Here is a 21,352-nt window from a genome sequence, read left to right on the forward strand (position 1 = left end):
AAGAATGCAGTGCTGCAGCAGTAGTCGGAATGCACCCAGCACATCTTCCAGGTTCTTGCTGAGACAGGAGTTAATTCTAGCCAAAACCAAACTCTCAAAGCACTTAATCACCGTAGACGTGTGTGCAACTGAATGATAGTCGTTAAGGCAGCTCACCATGTTCTTCTTGGGCACTGGTTTGTTTGTTGCCCTTGTGAAGAAGTTGGGAACTTCTGACTGTAGCAATGTAGAAGTTAATTGGAACAAGTCTTCAGAGCCTTACCAGGTATTCCATCAGGGCCTGTTGCCTTGCAAGGGTTCAGCCTCTTGAAAGACAGTCTGATGTTGGCCTCTGAGACAGAGATCACTGGGTCACCAAGTGTTGCAGGGATTCTCATAGCTGTAGTTTTATACTACCTTTCAACGCATGCATGAAAGGCATTGAGCTCATCTGGATGCGAAACATCACTGCCTTTCATGATGGTAAGTTTTGCTTTGTAGGAAGTAGTGGCCTGTAAACCCTGCCAGAGTTGACGTGCATCCAGTTCCACCTCCAACCTCATTTGTAATTGTTCCTTTTCTCTTGAGGTTGCCCTCCATAAGTTGTACCTGTTTTCTTGTATAGTCCTGGGTTGCTAGACTTGAATGCCACATATCTAGCCCTCAGCAGACTACGAAGTCCCTTGGTTCATCCACAGCTGTTGATTTGGGTATGTACAGGACTGGGGCAGCACCACAATGTTTGTACACCACAAGAAGTTGATCATAAAGCATACTCCCCCTCTTCTGCCTTTAAAAGACTCAGCAGTCCCATCTTGGAAGTGAGTTATGAAACCATCAAGCAGTATCACTGCATCCGGAATGGCAGGGGACATCCAAGATTCTATGAAGCATTATGTTCCCTTCTTGCACTGCCACAAGAAGGTAGAAGGTACAAGAGTCTCAGGGCTCACACCACTAGGTTCAAGAACAGTTACTACCCCTCATCCATCAGGCTCTTGAACTCACTTGCTCCGTCACTGAAATGTTCTCATAACCAATGATCTCACTTCCAAGAACTGTTTATCTCATTATCTCATGTTCTCATTATTTATTACCATTTATTTATAGTTTTCTACACTCTGGCTGATCTTTCATTGATCCTATTTTAGTTACTATTCTCTGGATTCACTGATTATGTCCACAAGAAAATGAATCTCAGGGTTGTGTATGGTGACATACATGTACTTTGATAATAAATTTCCTTTGAACTTTGATTGATCATTACAAAGCCTAACAGCAGCCTGTAAATTAAGTGCTACTTTACACCTATTTTAAAAATATATCAACTGTCTTTATGCTTTGAGTAGTTTACAAATTTTTACTTTCTTTTGTGCTGAAAACCTATGTCCATTAAGATAGAGGTAAAAGCTTAATATCATATCTTGGATTATTTTTATTTCATCTGCCTTGATTCAAATCTATGCACACCACCATTGCCAGTAAATCCATCTTCTCTCCCATAGAAGCATTACAATATTACCCAATTGTCATAAAATAATATTAATCTGGGATTCCTGAGCAAGCAGATTAATGGTGGCTGCTATTTAGCATTTAGAAATTAAAATTGCTTCAGATATTGAATTCAGTTTTGAGTATGCTTAAAATTGGAAAAAAAACCTGCATTGAGCATGTTTTAAAAAAGTCTGGCTTTTCAGGATAGTGACTTATAGTCTCCATTGGGTGAAATTGAAGGAGTGTGGGAATGGATTGTTAAATCAGGATAACGTGGCTTCTCTCTGGAGTCAGGTGTGAGGCTATGTCTATTAGTATTGTAATAAAATGATAGTTTCTTTCCAAATATATGTTAAGTTTCAGGTCAAATGTATCCCAAACATTTATCTGATCCACGATGCATTATTTTGAATATGAAATCTTAACAGTCACAATTTTAGACACAGATTATCTCCTGTAAATGTGATTTCTTTATTAGGTGTTTGATAATAAAATAATCTATAGATTCAATTTCACAGCAACAATGCTGATTTTGTACATGCCATAGAAATACATTACAAAATGAGCTAATATTTCAATGCATATCAACCTCATAAAGCTTTCCAGAGCAGTTTCCATGTAACTTGCCCTTTTCGTTCCTCCCTTCCCTGTTTCCACATCAAACAATAATCAGCATATACTGTACTTGTTGCAAGGACGTGGCTGGGGATGAACCCAGGAGCAGGACACAGTCACGGAGACAGGGTCGTGAGGCGTTAGCACAGCCGTGAATCGTGGAACAGGTATTCAGGAGAATCTTTACACGGAGACAAGGTTTATGTAGATTATCCAGCTTAGAACTGACAGTCCTAAGGGATCAGGAAATGAGGTTTACACACACTAGAATAGACCAACGAACTGGCAAAGCATGACAGTGACTCCAGGGTTCTTATCCCCAGTTCGCCGATGGAAAGCAGGTGTGCTGTAATTAATGAAAACTGGGAACAATTGGAAATCAGACAAGGGGATTAAGACCTAATCAAGGAGATAATAGCAAGATGGGGCATTGCCGGACGGGACCATGACAGTACCTCCTTCAGTTTAGCCTTCCCTAGTCATTGCTAATGACATGGTCCTCTCTCCACTGGGGGGAGTAAGATCGATCTGTGTGACTGCAGAACTGCTTTGGTCAGTTCAAAGGACCTCAAGACTATAGTCACCTCACTTTAGTTTTTCACACTTTGGCCTGTCTGTTAGTTTACTGTGCTATTCTCATGAAGCTCAATTAAACTTCAAGGGAAAATTCTTAATTTTTAATCAGGCACCACTGACTCCATATTGAGTTCAAACATTTCATATCATGATTCTGCTAATCCTTGGTGTAAATGATCTTGACCCATCTTTTGCCTGTTTTATTTGTCTGATTGCAATAGTCTTTTCTTTGGAGAATCGCACATTTTGTCATTTTATCTCTTCTGTCCTGTCCCTATTGTCTTTTTCCCTCTTGCCCAGCTTTCACTGCACCTGTATGGCTTCAGTCTGTAGTGTATTGAACTGACGAGTTCATTGATAGGCAAAGTTTATTTAGTAGACCCTGCTGGGGTTAATTTCCAGCATTGTTAGTTTTCTGCTCCTGTAACTTAAAAGTTTGTATATTTCCAAATTAATCAATGGATGTACATGGCTATATTATAAAAAGTGCCTGATCTTTTACTCTAATGCTCTGCAAATTCAAATTCTAACAGCATATGCATCTTTCAAAATTTCACCTCAAAACCAGAACAACCATTTGGGTCATGAGAAGTTTCAATGTACCAAAATATTCAAATTACAAGGCTACTTTCCAAATCTCACAAGAAGACAATTGCAGTGAGTCCAAGTATGTACAGTAGATTCCTTTCTCTTCAGTGAAAAACTTAGCTACTAGTCCTGTTTAGTGGCCGCTTAACTTTAGAAACATAAGATTTACAATAAAGCTCAGAGTTCTTCATTATAAAATGTACAACAGTGTTTAAAATACATTAAAACCTTAGCAGTTGAACTTGTACAAATATTTTACCTATTTGTCCATTGTAACTTTATAACTAATTTCCGGACTTAATGAGGAGAAGAGAGAAATGAAATAATGGCAAGAATATGCAACTGTATGTGGTTATATTATAAATTCACTTAAATAGAATTGGACTTAGGAACAAAATTGTACTTATTTAGGCACATTAATAGAGTCGTGCAGTGCAAGCCAACCAACACATAACAATATGTGTTAATGAATAAACCCTATAACATTTTCATGTACTCTGCCTTTGTGAAAGAAAATCAGATCACTCCAGGTCTGCTGGGGTGAAATACACAACAGTGAGAGAGGCCACTGGACTATCAGTTGACGGGCATCAGAATTTTGAGGGGCAGGTAGGGTTATCTACTAGGTATTCTGATTGGTTTTGTGGATTGATAGGAAACTGTGTTGGACAGTATTAGGGGCATTGGTTGGCTGCTACAAATTAATAAAAGATATTGGGTGGTAGTGTCAGTCAGGGCACTTCGAACTAGGTGAGTGTGGGGCATGGCTTCAATAAGAAAGAAGCCTTATTTGAGACATGTCCTCAGTACCAGATTTCGTGGCGGAGATCTCCTCTGACACGCTCGTTTTAAATGATGCTGAATCAGATCTTCCACGCCTTGTGAAGGCTCTCTTATGAAGTGACCCACACTGGCTATAGGAAAGGCACAAAAGATGCAAAATCCCAGAAATGATATCCAAAAACCTGCCTCTTATATGTCTTTGTGCATGACTGAAGTCTTTCATGTAATAATGCTTCGGGTGTATGGTGTATGTAACGCCCTGGTAATGGTTTCATTACTAACGTTCATGTAATGGTCTTTCTGTAGAAGCAGTGTTTGGGTTATTGTTAGAGATACCGGGGCTGAGGAATGTGAACCATCCAATCAGGAGAGGAGGCTGGGGAAGTGGGTTTTTTCTTGTGCCTGACATCGGTATGACACTGGGTCTTTGTTCGGTAGGAGATGAAGAGAGAAGACACGGGAGAGAACTGGTTGTAGAATTTGATCCGGTTTAGACCATGATTTGATGGAGAAGGTGTGGTAGTCTACTGAGGATCAGTGAATATGACTTTTGCAAGAATTCAGCTCCAACCTGTGCACAATTGATTTTAATTATAATGGGCCATTATTGTTTTTTTTTCCTTTCTTTTCTTTACTAACCCTTTAGATAAGTTAATATTCATAAATATACTTCATTCACACAGACCGGGGCTTGGAAGGGACAGACGTCCCAATCTCATGGACTTGGCAGGACTAGAGTGTGCACTCCCCACACATAAGCAGCCCGAGAGCACTGGATCTTTCGGCGCCAAGTTGTTGGGAGACTGCCAGCCGGGGCTAACGAGCCATTTCCTGGGATGCCTGCAAAGAAGGGGGAGGGTACATGTACATGGAAGTAAAGGCACAGGCTTCTTGGAACTTACATTAAGTGTATGTTTTTCCTTTGCAGAGATTTTCCATTAAAATTGAATCATGTACCACACAAAGATCTCAGTATGACACAAGATCTTATTGCTAGGGGCAAATTTCTAATTTCATTAAACACAGTCATTTGAATAATATGTCCTACAGTTTTATTTCATACAGTGGAAAATTGAAATTGTAAATTATCTGATCAATAATTTGGGCATGCTTCACTAATAGTTTTATTAACCTCTAGGTTTCTATATCAGAACATAATTTCATGAAGTAAAAACAAACTAATTTGAAATGAGGATATATTAGCAGAATGATCCAATGAGTTACTCAGACAACTGAGGTGACTATGCACAAAGGTATCAATTGAATATGTTAGGTTCATTCAGAGTGACAATTTGCTAAGAGCTAAAATGTTATTTAACTGTAAAATTATTGTAGGGTAATGGGAATTATTGATTTCCTTGCAGTGTTGAGTACAACAAAAAAGTAGAACAGTACAAAACTCTGCGGTAACTTAATTAAAATATTCATTTATATGCATAGTTCCATGAAATAGATCTTGGTCAGCCTTTTTAGGTCTGGCTTGTGTCAATTATAATGTGTTCATATATTTGTGTTTTGGCTTTGAAACTTGATACAAACAAAAACTCACGGTTGTCTGCTAATACAAAAGTGAATCCCCTTGGAGCCAAGAAAAAAGTTTCATTAAATTTCACAAATTTTCTTTTTTCTGTGTTCCACTGAAAAATCTGGGTGAGTGAGAAGTCATTTCCCAGGAAAGCATATTGCCATTTATTTATTTGAAGAGGCTGCAGTACCATGGATCCTCTTGATGGAAACGACTGTACTTCCACAAACATGGAGCCTTCCCATTTCATTACCTTAGAGTCACCGAGGAATCTTGTTAAGCAAATGTACAAACTACCTTTGATATTAAAATGCTTAACTGCATGTACATCTTCTGTATCAGGAATATCAATGCGCCAAGCAAATTCTTTCTTTCCTTTGTTCCACTGAAAGACCACAGGTCGTTGGGAGCTACTTAACAGGATTAAATGTGGCTTGTTAGCTATTTCAATGTACTCCACATCTATATCCCTGTACCAACGATGCAATAATTGATGAGAATAAAATCCATTTCCATTCCATTTGTAGATGGTTGTTGTTCCGCCCTTTGAACTATCAGCAATAACGAAGAACGATTCTCCCTCAATTTGAAATGATTCAATATCATTTGGTTTTCTGATTTTTAAGATATCAATATCTTGTGTTTTAATAAACTTATTGGCAAAAGTATCTCTTTTATATACGTGAGAGCCACCAAAGAGCTGGGCAACAACAACAAACAGCTTACCCTCGACAATCAATGGTTTACAGAAAACTGTTGAAATGCCTGTGTAGAGATTCAAAAATAAATCAGAAACAATGAACAAAGGAACTAATGATTTTTTTCCAATGTAAATGAGAGGGATTCATACCAGTAATGTTGTCGAAATTCCGAAATACCATTTCCACATGATCCCATTCAAATATGCTGCAGTTCCCAGCAAAAGGTTGCGTAATCACTACATATATATCATTCATGTAATTAAAGCTTTCAATTGATATAGACTGAAATTTCAGGGTCTGGTAAGGAACAAAACCTATAAAAAGAAAGGGCACTGTACATTAGTCATAACTGTAGGAATAATATCATTCAAGCATTACTGAAGCTAAGACAGTAAAATTTTTTCTCCTTTAATTAGTTAACTTAAAACAAATCTGCAAATGAAATGAAGTTTTCTATTTGATTAGATGAAACTCTGTTATGTTGAAATCACCAGAATATATAGCCAACACAAATGGACTCTAAGTTGAAGGGAACAAGGTTTTTAAAAATGGATTGCACTAGGTAAAGTCACTAGGAACTACAAGAACTAGTATGTATCAGAGAGAGCATCTGTAGACACCATACACAACTTCATCCTGCACAGTTACTGTCTTGCAAAGGGTAACCTACTACACAGTCCCATGGTGAGAAAAAATATCAAGAAAAAGATAAATAAAATAAAATACCTCAGTTTTCACGGAAATTTACAACTTTCAGAATGCAGAACACTATCAGTTTGGAAATTCCAAACTCTATTTCAGGTGCAAATATATCTGAGAGTTGGGTTGAGTCACCTGCGGTTATGCAGTCAAATTCATTAAGCGGGAGGCTGGTTATCTTCCTTCCCTTATACTGAGCTGGATTTTCACAAACGACCTCATCAGCTGTTGCATTGGTGCTAATCAACCATCCAACCAGCCATTTCAATTTGCAACCACAATGGAATGAATTGCCGCTAAGTTCTCTGTGAAGAAAAGCAGTTTCAGTTGGTGCCGTGAGGCAAATCTCATGATTACATATTAACGTATGATATTTTCAAAATCAGTAAAGGTACAACTTTTATTTTATTAATGCAAATTCTTGTCAGCTTTGGCTCAGCATTATCCCTCCTAAGCTCCGCATGGCTGCCTAATTTGAAGTATTGTGTGCCGTTCTGGTCATCTACCTACAGGAGAGACATCAGCAAGATTGAAAGAGTACAAGAGAAAGCTTACAAGAATGTTGCCTGGATTTGAGGTCCTGACTTATAGGGAAAGATTGAATAGGTTAGAACTTTATTCCCTGGCCTAGAGCATAGAAGTGTGAGGGGAGATTTGATAGAGGTATACAAAATTATGAGGGGCACAGATAGGTAAATGTAAATAGGCTTTTTCCACTGAGATTAGGGTGAGATTAGAACAAGAGGTCATGGGGTAAAAGTGAAAGGTGGGAAGTTTAAGGGGAATATGAGGAGAAACTTCTTCACTCAGAGTGTAGTGAGCACATGAAATGAACTCCAGTGGAAGTGGTGAATGCAGGTTCGAATTCAACATATAAGAGAAGTCAGATAGATGCATGGTCGGGAGGGGTATGCAGAGGTATGGTCCGAGTGCAGGTTTGTAGGACGAGGCAAATTAGTAGGTGGGCTGAAGGTTTTTTTTTTCTGTGCTGTAGTTTCCCATGACTCTATAACTCTAAACCCCCAAATCAACATGTGTGGTAGAAGCCGCCATAAGAGGAAACATGCAATTTCTTGCTATTTCAGTTCATATGTCCAGAGACTGGGTGGGATGGGGGGAAGATAAATGGAATAGGAAGCCAATAAGTGAGAGAGCAGTTAAAGACAATTGCCAGAGCAGCATAAAACTACAGGGGAAAAAGAGGATTGGAGGCAAAAAAGAATTGTCAGGGGTTTGGAAAGCAGTGAGATAGGGTTTCAGAGTGAAAATGAACACGGCAGAAAGGATCGCAGCAGGAAAATGTAGCAGAGGGCAAGAACCACAAGTGTGGATCGGGGGAATCCCACTGAAAAGATGTGCAGGTTGAACGGGAGCACAAGTCAGCAAAGGGGGATGTTCGTTGAGTGGGAAATATCATGAGAGAAGGAATCATAGGATGTAATAACATAGCAAGGTAGGACCACACAGGGGGTTAGATTGCAGGGCATGTTTCACAAAGTAGAGGATCTCAAGGAGAAGAATCATGAGGAACAGTTTCATAAGAGGAAGAGGATGGCAGGGAGGAGAGGATTTTAGGAAAGATAAGAAGGGGGTCACAGAACATGAACATACATTCCCATGAACTACTAGGATGGTGATGAGTGGTTGGATGGGAGCACAGATTAACAAAAGGGTAAACCAGATGAGGAGATGATTAGCCAGCAGACAGTAAGGGAAAGCAGGAAGATAAGAAAGTGGGGATTAATCATTTTGTTGACACCTGAGGATATCACCAGTAAGAAACAGGACTAGGTGACAATGATACAAAAGAGCAATCACTATCAAACTTAAGGAAGGATTCTATCTGATAGAAAGTGGATGTCTGACTCAGAGCAGCAGCCCAAGCAAGATAAAGTACTGAAAGTAACAATGTAGCAGACTTCTTCTCTTCAACTGAAAACATGTTCAGTATTCCTTTCTTAAGTGCAAACATGAGGAAATCTGCAGATGCTGGAAATTCAAGCAACACACATCAAAGTTGCTGGTGAACGCAGCAGGCCAGGCAGCATCTCTAGGAAGAGGTACAGTCAACATTTTGGGCTGAGACCCTTCGTCAGGACTAACGGAAAGAAGAGCAAGAGATTTGAAAGTGGGAGAGGGAGGGGGAGATCCTAAATGATAGGAGAAGACAGGAGAAGGCATCGACGACTGCATTGGTGCTGCTTCCTGCACGCATGCTGAGCTTGTTGACTTCATTAACTTTGCCTCCAACTTTCACCCTGCCCTCAAGTTTACCTGGTCCATTTCCGACACCTCCCTCTCCTTTCTAGATCTTTCTGTCTCTATCTCTGGAGACAGCTTATCTACTGATGTCTACTATAAGCCTACTGACTCTCACAGCTATCTGGACTACTCCTCTTCTCACCCTGTCTCTTGCAAAAATGCCATCCTCTTCCCGCAATTCCTCCATCTCCACCGCATCTGCTCTCAGGATGAGACTTTTCATTCCAGGATGAGGGAGATGTCCTCCTTTTTTAAAGAAAGGGGCTTCCCTTCCTCCACCATCAACTCTGCTCTCAAATGCATCTCCCCCATTTCACACACATCTGCTCTCACTCCATCCTCCCGCCACCCCACTAGGAATAGGGTTCCCCTTGTCCTCACCTACCACCCCACCAGCCTCCGGGTCCAACATATTATTCTCCGTAACTTCCGTCACCTCCAATGGGATCCCACCACTAAGCACACCTTTCCCTCCCCCCCCCCCGCTTTCCGCAGGGATCACTCCCTTGTCCATTCGCCCCCCCCATCCCTCCCCACCGATCTCCCTCCTGGCACTTATCTTTGTAAGCAGAACAAGTGCTACACGTGCCCTTACACTTCCTCCCTTACCACCATTCAGGGCCCCAGACAGTCCTTCCATGTGAGGCAACACTTCACCTGTGAGTCGGCTGGGGTGATATACTGCATCCGGTGCTCCCGATGTGGCCTTCTATATATTGGCGAGACCCAACGCAGACTGGGAGATCATTTCGCTGAACACCTACGCCCTGTCCATCAGAGAAAGCAGGATCTCCCAGTGGCCACACATTTTAATTCCACGTCCCATTCCCATTCTGATATGTCTATCCACAGCCTCCTCTACTGTAAGATGAAGCCACACTCAGGCTGGAGGAACAACACCTTATATTCCGTCTGGGTAGCCTCCAACCTGATGGCATGAACATTGACTTCTCAAACTTCCGCTAATGCCCCACCTCCCCCTCGTACCCCATCAGTTATTTATTTTTATACACACATTCTTTTTCTTTCTCTTTTTCTCCCTCTGTCCCTCTCACTATACTCCTTGCCCATCCTCTGGGTTTTCTCCCCCTCCCCCTTTTCCTTCTCCCTGGGCCGCCTGTCCCATGATCCTCTCATATCCCTTTTGCCAATCAACTGTCCAGCTCTTGGCTCCATCCCTCCCCCTCCTGTCTTCTCCTATCATTTTGGATCTTCCCCTCCCCCTCCCACTTTCAAATCTCTTACTAGCTCTTCTTTCAGTTAGTCCTGATGAAGGATCTCGGCCCGAAACATCGACTGTACCTCTTCCTAGAGATGCTGGTTGGCCTGCTGCATTCACCAGCAACTTTGATGTGTGTTCCTTTTTTAAGCCTCAACTTTGCAGCATAATTTGGCGAGCAATTTATGCCACTTGGTTGCACTGTGCATGCCTTGTATGTGTGTCATACACATAAAAGGCCCGCAGTTCATTTATGGAAGAATGTATTGGCTCAAAAAGTAACCAAACCATCACTCTAAACACTTTCATTATGTAGGCACAAAGATGTTGACCTATGCTGGAAATTTGCAGTCAATATCTCAAGTGGAATTTGTAAATCACTGCAACATGTTATCCTTGCTTGGCCTTGCAATTGGCATTTGGTAGAGTTTCATTCAAGCTTAATGTCATCAAACCGGGATAAAATCTACAAATGGATCAGAATTAGTGGGAGTTTAGGAAGCAGTGGAAAGAGTATTGTCAGGCTTGGGGGTGTGGTTGGTATAGTGCAAGATCTGATGTTTCTAAGAAGTGTTTAGCAGTTTGATTTAGAAGGTCAATACAAACAGGTTAAAAATTTTGATCCTCAAGTCTATAATGGTCTTTTAGCCTATCTACGCTAATCCTAATTGCATGTATTAGATGGGACAAAATCCAAATTACTACATTTGTATGAGAAGAAATAAAGAGTGCTGAACATACTCAGCAATCTTGTAATGATACAGACTTCTCGGCACTGGGAAGTACCAACTGCTCTGTGAGACATTCCTATCTAGTCCATAAGCACAACCTAGAGTTTCCTATCATTTAAGTTATCTGCCCTGCTTCTGTTACACTCTCTCCATAGTCTCCTTGTTTGTTTCACTGAAACTCGACATAAGCTCAAGGAACAACACTTCGTCTTATAATTGAGGCACATTACAATCATTCAGGCTCAAAGATGAGTCTAACAATTTCAGACCATGATTCAATTAGTCCAACTTCACATCCCCTCTTTTACCTCTTCGAATATTTATCTTGCCTTATAATCACCATCCTTCTCAGTTATTTAACCTCTCTCATCCTCCAAATGATTACCAGAACTTCATTGTCATTTTCCCCCAGTGTCTTCTTCCTTTGTATCTTATAATTATTTCCAGCTCTAATAAAATTACATTGAATCTGTCATATATTTTAATTGTTATTCATCTTTCTACAGATGGTTTCTGCCATGGTGAATATCTCCAGCTCTTTCTGTTAAATACTAAAAGGTTTATAGTAGATTCATCACATACAGTCATTTCAGAAAAACCAACCATGTAACGGAAAACTGAGTCAGTAAATAAAATAACAGAGTAAAAGGGCTATAATACAATTTAGGCCATTGCTCTCTGGGTAGTATATATGCTGATAATGTAGATATCAGATAACCCAAAGCCAGGTGAGTTACAATTAGCATTGGGCAGCATTCTTAGCAAGCATTCCATAATTTATAAGGAATCCACAAGGGTCAGAAGATGGCATTTCCTGACCCTAGACTTTAGAGAGCTAGTGCTCACTTTCAGTCATGAATTGTTTGTGAACGGACAGTAAAGTGGTTTGAAGACATCTCCATTTTAATTGACGTACCCCACTGTTGATCTTCTTGAAATTGGAACCATTCTAATAATGACAGGTATTATTAGGTGGTCATGTGCAGTCCAGAAAAGTCTAATAGTAAGTCAAAGGATATTTGCCTTACCTTTTTTGTACCATCACACAAAGTAACTGTGATTGATTCTGAAATAGGACAAGCATCATATCATGGATTCTGCTTCTTGCCAAAAATGGATTATGAGCATTGCTGCCAGTAACTGTACATTTCAGTCATTAAATTGCACGTGTCTAAAATTTCTTTCGAATGAATGATTCATCTTGCAGAAATTTTGAGGACTATTAAAGTTATTTGCTACCACTAGTTGAAGTCTTTCTTCTTCATGAAATGCAAAAATGGTTGCAAAAAACCAGGCATGTGTTGACTGGAGTTACAATGATTCCTCCATTAAATCTATACACTTTGTTACAACACTTCCTGCAACAATATCCTGGCAGCTTTCTGCAGGTTTCAGAGCTGCTTTTGTCAAAGGAATTACAAGCCAGGTTTCTTTTGGAGTCACAAGTGGTTTCTGTTATGAGATGCTATGGACAGGAAACAATGTATCTGCTGCAGATCTACACTAAACCATGACTTTTTAAGGAGTCTACAAGTCCTGAAATGATTCACCATCATAAAATTTCAATGATAACACTTGTTTATTTGAGAACTTTGGGAATAAAGTTGATAAAAACGTATACATTTAATTTGCTAATACCAGTCACCTGGGCATATCTAAAAAAAATTAGACCAGGATATTCAGAGAAGCAACCATTCTATGTCATTCCTGGAACAACCTGTGCAATTCTAGCTTTGCGCTACAGTAAGATAAGCCCAAATCCATAACTTCCATTCTTCATACATCTCCACCCCAGCCCAGGTGCCATGCCTTCACAGCATTGACTTTCCCAGCACCTCCTAACAATGATCTTATCACCTGACTCACTGATTTCCCCCAACTCCTACTGCTCTGTCATCAAGACAGGCTGAACCCCTCAAGTGCCCAGCCCCAACTCCCTGACTTCAGTGAACATCCTCCCAGTCCCTATATGCAGCTGAACCCATGCATCTTTGACATTCATGACCATTCTTAAAGTATAAAAAATAATAATCCAATTTAGAAAAATTAAAATAATACAAACACCTAAACAACCCATGGAACACCAGAAGTCCAGATAACATTTTGAATTAATTCATTAGGAAATTCACATTTTACCACTGGGTTTCACATGGACACACACTAAGGAAACAAAAACTTCACCGACTTTAACTGTATTAAAAGGGTATAAGTTTTCAGGACATGCCAATAGTTCTTACACTTTGGTTAATGCATCCAGGTCTTTGAATAAGTCTTTAGGAAGGGCTTGAAGGTTATTATTGGCCAAACTTCTGTTGAGGGCAAACAAAAGTACAAGAAAAAGATTAGTAATATATAATTTTTGAACTATACCTCAATTATTTTCCTTTCATCAATATCTACTAAGCCATCTAAAAGCTTGTAGAAAGTGTATTTTGTATTAGTACATTAAGATAAATTACACAATGTGTAATTGGTCATGATGGCTATCTGAATCTTATTGCGATAAAGCAGTTTATTAGTTCAAATGAATGCTTATCTCAGGAAGAATGGAGAAATACACTTACAGAAGATATGATTATCCAGTTCATGTCACAAAGGGGTACTATTGTTACACCTTAGTTCAAGTGTGTGTAGCATAATGTGAGTTACAACTCATAAAAGTAGAGCTGTTTATTTTTGAGTGTGACTGCTGATTTCAATATGAGCAATCAATTCAGATTCGTTAAACACAGCAATGACTCCAATGTTGTTTAACTAGGATGCCACAGTGGCTAAAGAATGAAAATTATCTTAATTGTAGAGGATGGATTTAAATCAAAGTGTAGCTTCAGGAAGTAAGATGTTGCTATCTTAACTAAGTTTAATTTAAAAATGTCAGGAAAGATACTGATTTCTAATACCTGATGCAGCTTTAATTTTACCCAACATATTTCCATTCAAAGTGCCAGAGTGTCTGTTCATTTGTACTGCAGGATTAAAATATGAAACTTATCTTTGGTCTTATTATAATGACAATGTAGTTTGTTTACAAAAATTAAAACTGCAATGATAGACATGAGAAGTGAGAATTCCATATAAGTTCTGAGATAATGTATCAGAATACAATAAAAGGATAGTTCTAGCAATAACTTGGAAAAGCTTTATTGAACACTGAATAGCAAATACCTCCAAGCAATCCTCTATAATCCTTGCAGTACTGTGTGAATCCAACAGTAATAGAATTTTTTTCTAAAAAATCACACTGGAAATCCAACGTAAAAACAGTCATTCTGGATATACTCAGGACGCCAAGTAATAATTGTGGGAAAGAAAATCAATCTAATGTTTCAGGCTGATGGCCATTTATCAGAACTGTTCTGGTGATGGCTCATCAGACTGTAACATTAACTGTGTTTCTTCTTTTACACGTGATGTATGTATGACCTGCTGAATGTTTTTATGCCAGCATTATGTGCACTGATCTTTTTTTACGGCCTTGGTTTAATACTGAACAGAAAGATGATAACTTTAACAATGTAGACTTCCCTCAGTAATCCATGAAAGTATCATTTTAAATAAAGGGCTCTAATCCTGGATGAGATACGATCCTGGGATTTGGTTGTGAGGTGAAGGACTTTGGGAATTTAGTCAATGACATAATGATTAAGGGGAATGGGCTTTGTGATTAACAAATGTCTTTCTTTGTGGATAAGTGCCATTTCCCCCCTAATTTAGGAAACTTAAAGGATGGGAAATATAATAAGAGCAATAAAAGCATGTTAAAGTAACATTTCCTAATCATAAAATAAAATTGAAAGTGCCTCTGGCATTGTCTATGTCAGAGATCAGCATTAGATTAAAAATCTTGGGCTCAAAAATATCCTGTGCCTGAGAATATGGCCTTTAAGGCTTCTCTTGTAAAGGTGCTTTTCTAAATACACAAGACAGTCACATAAAAGATGCTGGGCAAATCTTAGTGATTGGAACTGTGGTTCCAGCTGTAATATCCAGCATTTAATCATTTCATACTTCAGGAATCACAGACTTTAATGTATGCAGTGTCAAAACCAGAAGTCTAAGACTTACTGCTTATAGGTCTAGCCTCACTTCTCATACATGCTGCAGTTAAGACTTCATAGAATATAGAACAGGACAGCACAGAAACAAATCCTTCAGTTTATGATGTCTGTGCTGAACATGATACTAAATTAAACTGTCAGTACTGCCAGCACATGATCAACATCCCTCCAATCCCTGCATATTCATTGTCTATATTACTCATCTTAACTGTAAATATCATTGTATCTGCTTCCAGTAGTACCACCTGGCAGCCCAGTCCTGGCACCTCTCACTCTCTGTGTGAAAAAGCCTGATCTGTAAATCTTCAAAATGCTGGAGGAAGTCAGCAGGTCTGGCAGTATCTATAAAAAAGTACAGTTGACGCTTTGGGCTGAAACGTCAACTGTAGTTTTTTCCATAGATGCTGCCTGGCCTGCTGAATTCCTCCAGCATTTTGTATGTGTTGCTTGATTTCCAGCAGATGCAGATCTTCTCTTGTCTGTACATCTCCTTTAAACTTTACCACTCTCGCCTCACAGTATTTGATATTTCTACCCTGGGTAAACATTTCTGACTGTCTACCATATATACCTCTCATAATCTTATAAACTTCTATCATGTCTCCTCAAACTCCTCAACTAGGATACTCCAGAGAAAATAATCAACTCTGCCCAACTGCTCTGTATACATTATACCCTCCAGGCAACATTCTGGTAAAAAATTCCAAAGCCTCCAAATCCTTTCTGTAATGGTGCGACTAGAACTGCCACAAATGTAAGCTAACCAAAGTTTTATATAGCTAGAACATGACTTCCTTACCCTTATATTCAATGCTCCAACATATGAAAGCTAGGATGTCATATGCCTTCTTTCTAACACTTTCATGGCCACTTTCAAGGAGCTACGAACTTGGTCCTCAAGACTCCTCTGTATATCAATACTGTTAAATTTCTGTCATTAACTGTATACTTATCTCTTACATGTGACTTTCCAAGGTGCAATGTATCACATTTCCTCATATTAAACTCCATCTGCCATTTTTCTGCCTCTATCTGCAACTGGTTTATGTCCTATATCATTTGGCAAAATTCTCCTCTGTCCACAATTCCAGTGATCCACTGATCTTTACATTGCCTGCAAATATATATACACACACATGCATATACTGTATACATATGTAAATACATACACACACACACACATATATATATGTATACTATAACTATGCATGTGTGTGTGTGTGTGTGTGTGTGTGTGTGTGTGTGTGTGTGTGTGTGTGTGAGTGTGTGTGCGCGCGCGCCCTCTTCTGGTTCAACCTACAATGAAGGACCTTGTCATATGCCTTACTAAAATCCATGTCGACAACATCCACAACCCTATTCTCATCACCTTTGTCAACTTCTCAAAATAAAATCAAGTCTGCTCATTACAAAGCAATGCTGTTGTAATGTATGTAATTCCCATCCCTAAGAATCCTCTCCAATAGTTTCCTTACCTCGGATGCGAGACTCATAGGCCTATAATTTCCTAGAATATCTCTATTTCCCTTCTTGAACAATGAAACAACATGGGGCCTTGTCTGTAGCTAGTGAGGATGCAAAGAATTTCACCAAGGCCCCTGCAACCTCAGATCTTGCCTCTTTAAATAAGATGGGACTTATCCACCTTAGTGCTCTGCAAACAATCCAGCACCATCTCCTCCTCGATCTCAGACTGCTCTAGTGTACAAAGCATGTCCTTCTCCTTCACCAATACCAATGAAAAGTACTCATTTGTTACCTAGCCTACATCCTCTGACTCCAAGCATAGATTCCCTGCCTTATACTTGAGTTATCCTTTCTTCACCCTAGTATCATCTTAGTTTAAAGGTAAGTATAAAATGCCTTGGGATTCTCGATTTGCCAAGGACACTTCATGGCTCCTTGTGCAATTTACTTCAGTTTATACAATTTCCTAGAAACGCATAGGATTTGAGGCACCATTGATTTCATTTGGGATTCTAGGCCTAGAAGGAAACACGAGTTTTAAAAAATCATCCTATTTCACTTTACATTTTTAATTGTGTTCAGATTTTATGTTTTTTAACACTTTTACAGTATGAGCTTTAGATTTTTTAATTATCTGCTTCAAATTTAATTGCTTTGAAACACCTATGAAATTTGCTTCCTTACAGCTTTGTCGGGAAGTAAAACTCTCTCACGGTCTTGTCATTTGCAAAGCCCATGAGGGGTAACCTGGTGAAAGGGCTTCTCCACTTTGTTACATGGAACTCTGTTGCAATCTACATCTTGCTTTTGAAGAATGATATATTGTATCAGTAGACAATGATCTCAAAGAACAGGCAGCCTCCAGCATCCAGCACAATCTGGCCTAATAAAAAATGGATAGAGAGCAACAAGATCCCTTTTCTTCAATCTCAATAGGAAATTGAGGTTTGTCAATATGAGGAAAATACCTAATCACTTAAATCTCTGCTGTAGTCAATTACATCTTGTCAACATGCATTTAAGTTGCCATTTGTAGAATGATTATTGATCAGAACAAAAAGCAAGAGTTAATCAACACAAACAGAAACACTGAGTTGGCAATTATATTGTTAATAAACAATTGAGCAGCATTAACCCCAATAACTGTAATAAATTTGTATTTACTTTAAAAGTCCAAATTCAACATTGATCTATGGATGTTTACTGATTAAATAACAGAAATGAACTTACAAATGAGTTAGAGTCTCAAGTCCTCGGAGAGCATGTCTTGAAATGGACTGGATTTTATTATTTTCTATAAAGCTGAAGAAAAAAGTATTAATAACAACAATATATTATAATAAAATGTTAACATGTGATGTGGGATTTTTTTCCAATAGGTAGATTTAGTATCTACTTACAGATATTCTAGGCGATCGAGTCCCTTGAATGCATCATTGGCAATCAAATAAAATGTGTTTGAAGTGAACAAACTGTCAAAGAGACAATTTATTAAAGTTTACAAAATCATAAAAATCTTTAAAGCTCAATTCATAACTTACTGTTTCAAAGCTACATTAGGCAATTTAAAGTTGATTGTAAAGTCCTCCTTGAGAGAGTCATAAAGATTATGGACATCCCTGGCTGCAATTCCAACTTGCCAGCTACAAACAGTTCACAGGAATGGAACCCTGAAGTAACCAAGGGATGACCTGTATAGTTATTATGGGACTAGAATCCCATTCAATGGTGATAAATTTCCTGCAATGCAATGCAATGCATGTTCAGCAGCTGCACTGCACACCATAGGGATGTCCATGACTTTTACGAATCTCCCGTCTGCAGCTCTTGGACAAGGAATCATTATTTTCCGCTCTCCAGAAATAGAGAGCATCCACATCCTCCTTTTTGAGTAGCATATGATGAATTGTGATTTGTTGCACATATCTCCAAGAAAGCATCCAGTGTGGTCACTCTGGCATTAAAGCACAGAGTTTCTCAGTCAGAATTGAAGTTAGCCTTGTAGCTGAAACACCTGGCTTATATCAGTAAAGACGGCCTTACTGAAAGCTTGTTGATGCATGTACTGTTTGATGGTGAGCTTCAGGCAAGAGAAGTGCTTTCTGAATTCCCTGGTGTATATGGCCACCTGCTGAAAGCCCTATTCATCCTCCTCCTCCTTACCCTCTTCTCGGAAGTTAACCTGTTCTGATTCTTAATTTTAACCTGTTATTGTAAAAGACTTCACTTTTGGTTCACCAGTAACAAAAAGAAATTCAAAAAATGTAAGTTTAAAATGAATCCTCAAAACATATTAAAAGTTAACAGATGCAACCTAATCATTTGACATTAATTTTGGTAGAACTGAATTATTATCTTCCAAGAGTTCGCATAAGCTCCACAAATGTAAAAAACTTTCCAAGTAAATAAATGGTAATTGAAGTTATTGAACAATTCATTTTACTAGCTTAATTTGAGCAGTTCAGTCATATTATATGAATTTCTATTACTACAATATATTAAAAACTCATTTTGATGATGAAGCGAGATTAAATGCAATGGCTGTTATAAAGTACTGTATTTCAAACAATTAGCATTAATGCAGTACAAGATGACACGACAATAATAAGTGATAAATAAAGGTTCAGCCAAAGAGGGCAATAATTTGACAATGAAGAAATGGTTAATTATGTTAAAAAAAAAGCATAACAACTACTAGCCTCTGCAGAGCTTATTACAACTGGCTATTTTTCTGCAGTCTTGTCTAGAGGACATGAGCATACAAAACCTATTCTATAATATGCAAAACATGTGGTTTTCCATTTTGCACTTTTTAATAGCATTAGATTACTAGTACACAGTTTACCATCAACCAGCTTTCCACCTAGTAAGATATCAGAATATAGGGGGCTAGGTTTGCTCCTCATCTTAAGAAATAGAAAACATAGCCCACACTTGAAACATTTGTACCTATTAGTGCTGCATTGCTGGACAGACTCACAAACAATTCACTCTTATTCTCAAAGAACCCTGAGAACCATTTCTGAACTATGCCAACAATTGCGAGATTTAAAAAAAAGCTCACAGAAGCTGGAGCGACTTTAAATTCATAAAGCTTCTTTCTGGTATTTCGTGGAAAGCAGAGTTCATGAATGACCTACAAATAAAACAAGCTGACATAAATCAAATCAAATTGAGAGGCATTCAAAACAGCAAAGTTCTGCTTTATGAACACGCATAAATTTTTTAAAACTGCACACAATTTCAAATAAAGTACAATTTGATGATTACAATCAAGCAGACTTATTTGTTATTTTGCAATATTTCAAAATAAATCTTAACAACAGTATTCTGATATAAAATGTGTTCCAAATTACATTGCCTGAAAAAACGCTAAGCTTATTCCAAACACAAACTCTAGTGCCGGAGATGATCATTTTCTAAATATCATAGAATTGTTCAGTAAATTTGTATACAGAACAAAATTGCTTACATTTTCAGATTATTGTAAAACTATTGTAGTTCTGGTGATGTAATACTTACAAATTAACTACTCCTGAGGGAAAACTCAGAGGAATCGATTTTCTGTTGTAACATTGGGCTGTTTCTTCGGTACATATACAACTTTCGGGACATCCTACTGGTCTGGGTCTTTTGGCAACTATTTTTGAAAAAAGAAGACTCAGTATGCAGACTAACAGAGTGATTCGTCCTATAAATTTACTAGCATCTCCCATTATGAATCCATTCAGAACAATGATTGCGGTGAATATTTCTGAAGGTAAGCAATTCCTGCCGCTTTCTGTGCCTTGTTTTCTGGCAAAACAACTTTCCCACAATGTTTTGATCAAGCAGTAATGATTACACCATCTAGTGAGCATATATTAAACTCAAGAAAGCTCCTTCACTGCTGTTTTGGTACACAATGCATTGTACTCAAATTGCCTTTTTCCTCATCGCTTAAAAGACTTTCCATTTACAACTGCTTGCATATAAAATCAGTTCTGTACACATGCAAAAAAGTCTTTATCCCAGCCAATGTATTAGTCCAGAACCACGCCCAGGTTCTGTGTGAATCCAAAACTCTGGCATGGATTACAGCAATAATAATAAAAAATAAAGTCAACGTCAAACGTTTTGAATATACAAAAATGAAAGCCCAAATGTGTAAAGTTTTGTTTGTATCTTCTCAAGCAAAAAAATGATTTTTAAAAATTATTTATTTAAAACATAGTAAAACCAGTATTAATGAAAGCAATGTTGATCTTCCTTAACATCTCTGACCTGCATTTTTGTTAGGAAATAGATTCCGCAAAGTGTGTCAAGTAGTGATCAATGAAAAATTTAAAGAATGGATTTTACTACTGCACTGTTGCTTTATTTCATCTGCAGTGCTCTCTTAAATGGGGTGCTGGCAAAAGACTGGGAGCCTTTCAAACAGGAATCTTGCTTCCAAAAACCTAAATCTATCGAATGGTGGTAGGAGTAGGGTGGAGACGGAGTTGAAAAGAACGTTAAGAGTCCTGAGGGAAGCAGCTTTCTGCAAATCCACTCATTACTTCTGTAATTAATTGTTCTACTCTTTTAAATCTAAATTCTATGTATCTAAGAATTACTAATAAGGTTCTTTTAAATCTTCTTACAGATCTGGTGATCTTCTGACCTCCAGAAGCTGA

General features: G+C 38.4%; 1 protein-coding gene across 1 annotated transcript; it reads right to left on the reverse strand.

The window, feature by feature from the left end:
• Positions 1-1,930: 1,930 nt before the first annotated feature.
• lgi1b (leucine-rich, glioma inactivated 1b) lies at positions 1,931-20,645 on the reverse strand. Its single transcript, XM_072239324.1, has 8 exons — positions 20,220-20,645; positions 19,762-19,833; positions 18,098-18,169; positions 17,928-17,999; positions 13,410-13,481; positions 7,096-7,265; positions 6,411-6,575; positions 1,931-6,325 (listed from the first exon to the last, which is right to left on the reverse strand). Exons 1-8 carry the CDS (start codon positions 20,555-20,557, stop codon positions 5,505-5,507), a joined length of 1,782 nt encoding a protein of 593 aa, XP_072095425.1. The 5' UTR covers positions 20,558-20,645; the 3' UTR covers positions 1,931-5,504.
• Between the last annotated feature and the right edge of the window lie 707 nt (positions 20,646-21,352).

The sequence above is a fragment of the Mobula birostris genome, chromosome 21 (genome assembly GCF_030028105.1).
Source record: "Mobula birostris isolate sMobBir1 chromosome 21, sMobBir1.hap1, whole genome shotgun sequence".
Classification (NCBI taxonomy): domain Eukaryota; kingdom Metazoa; phylum Chordata; class Chondrichthyes; order Myliobatiformes; family Myliobatidae; genus Mobula; species Mobula birostris.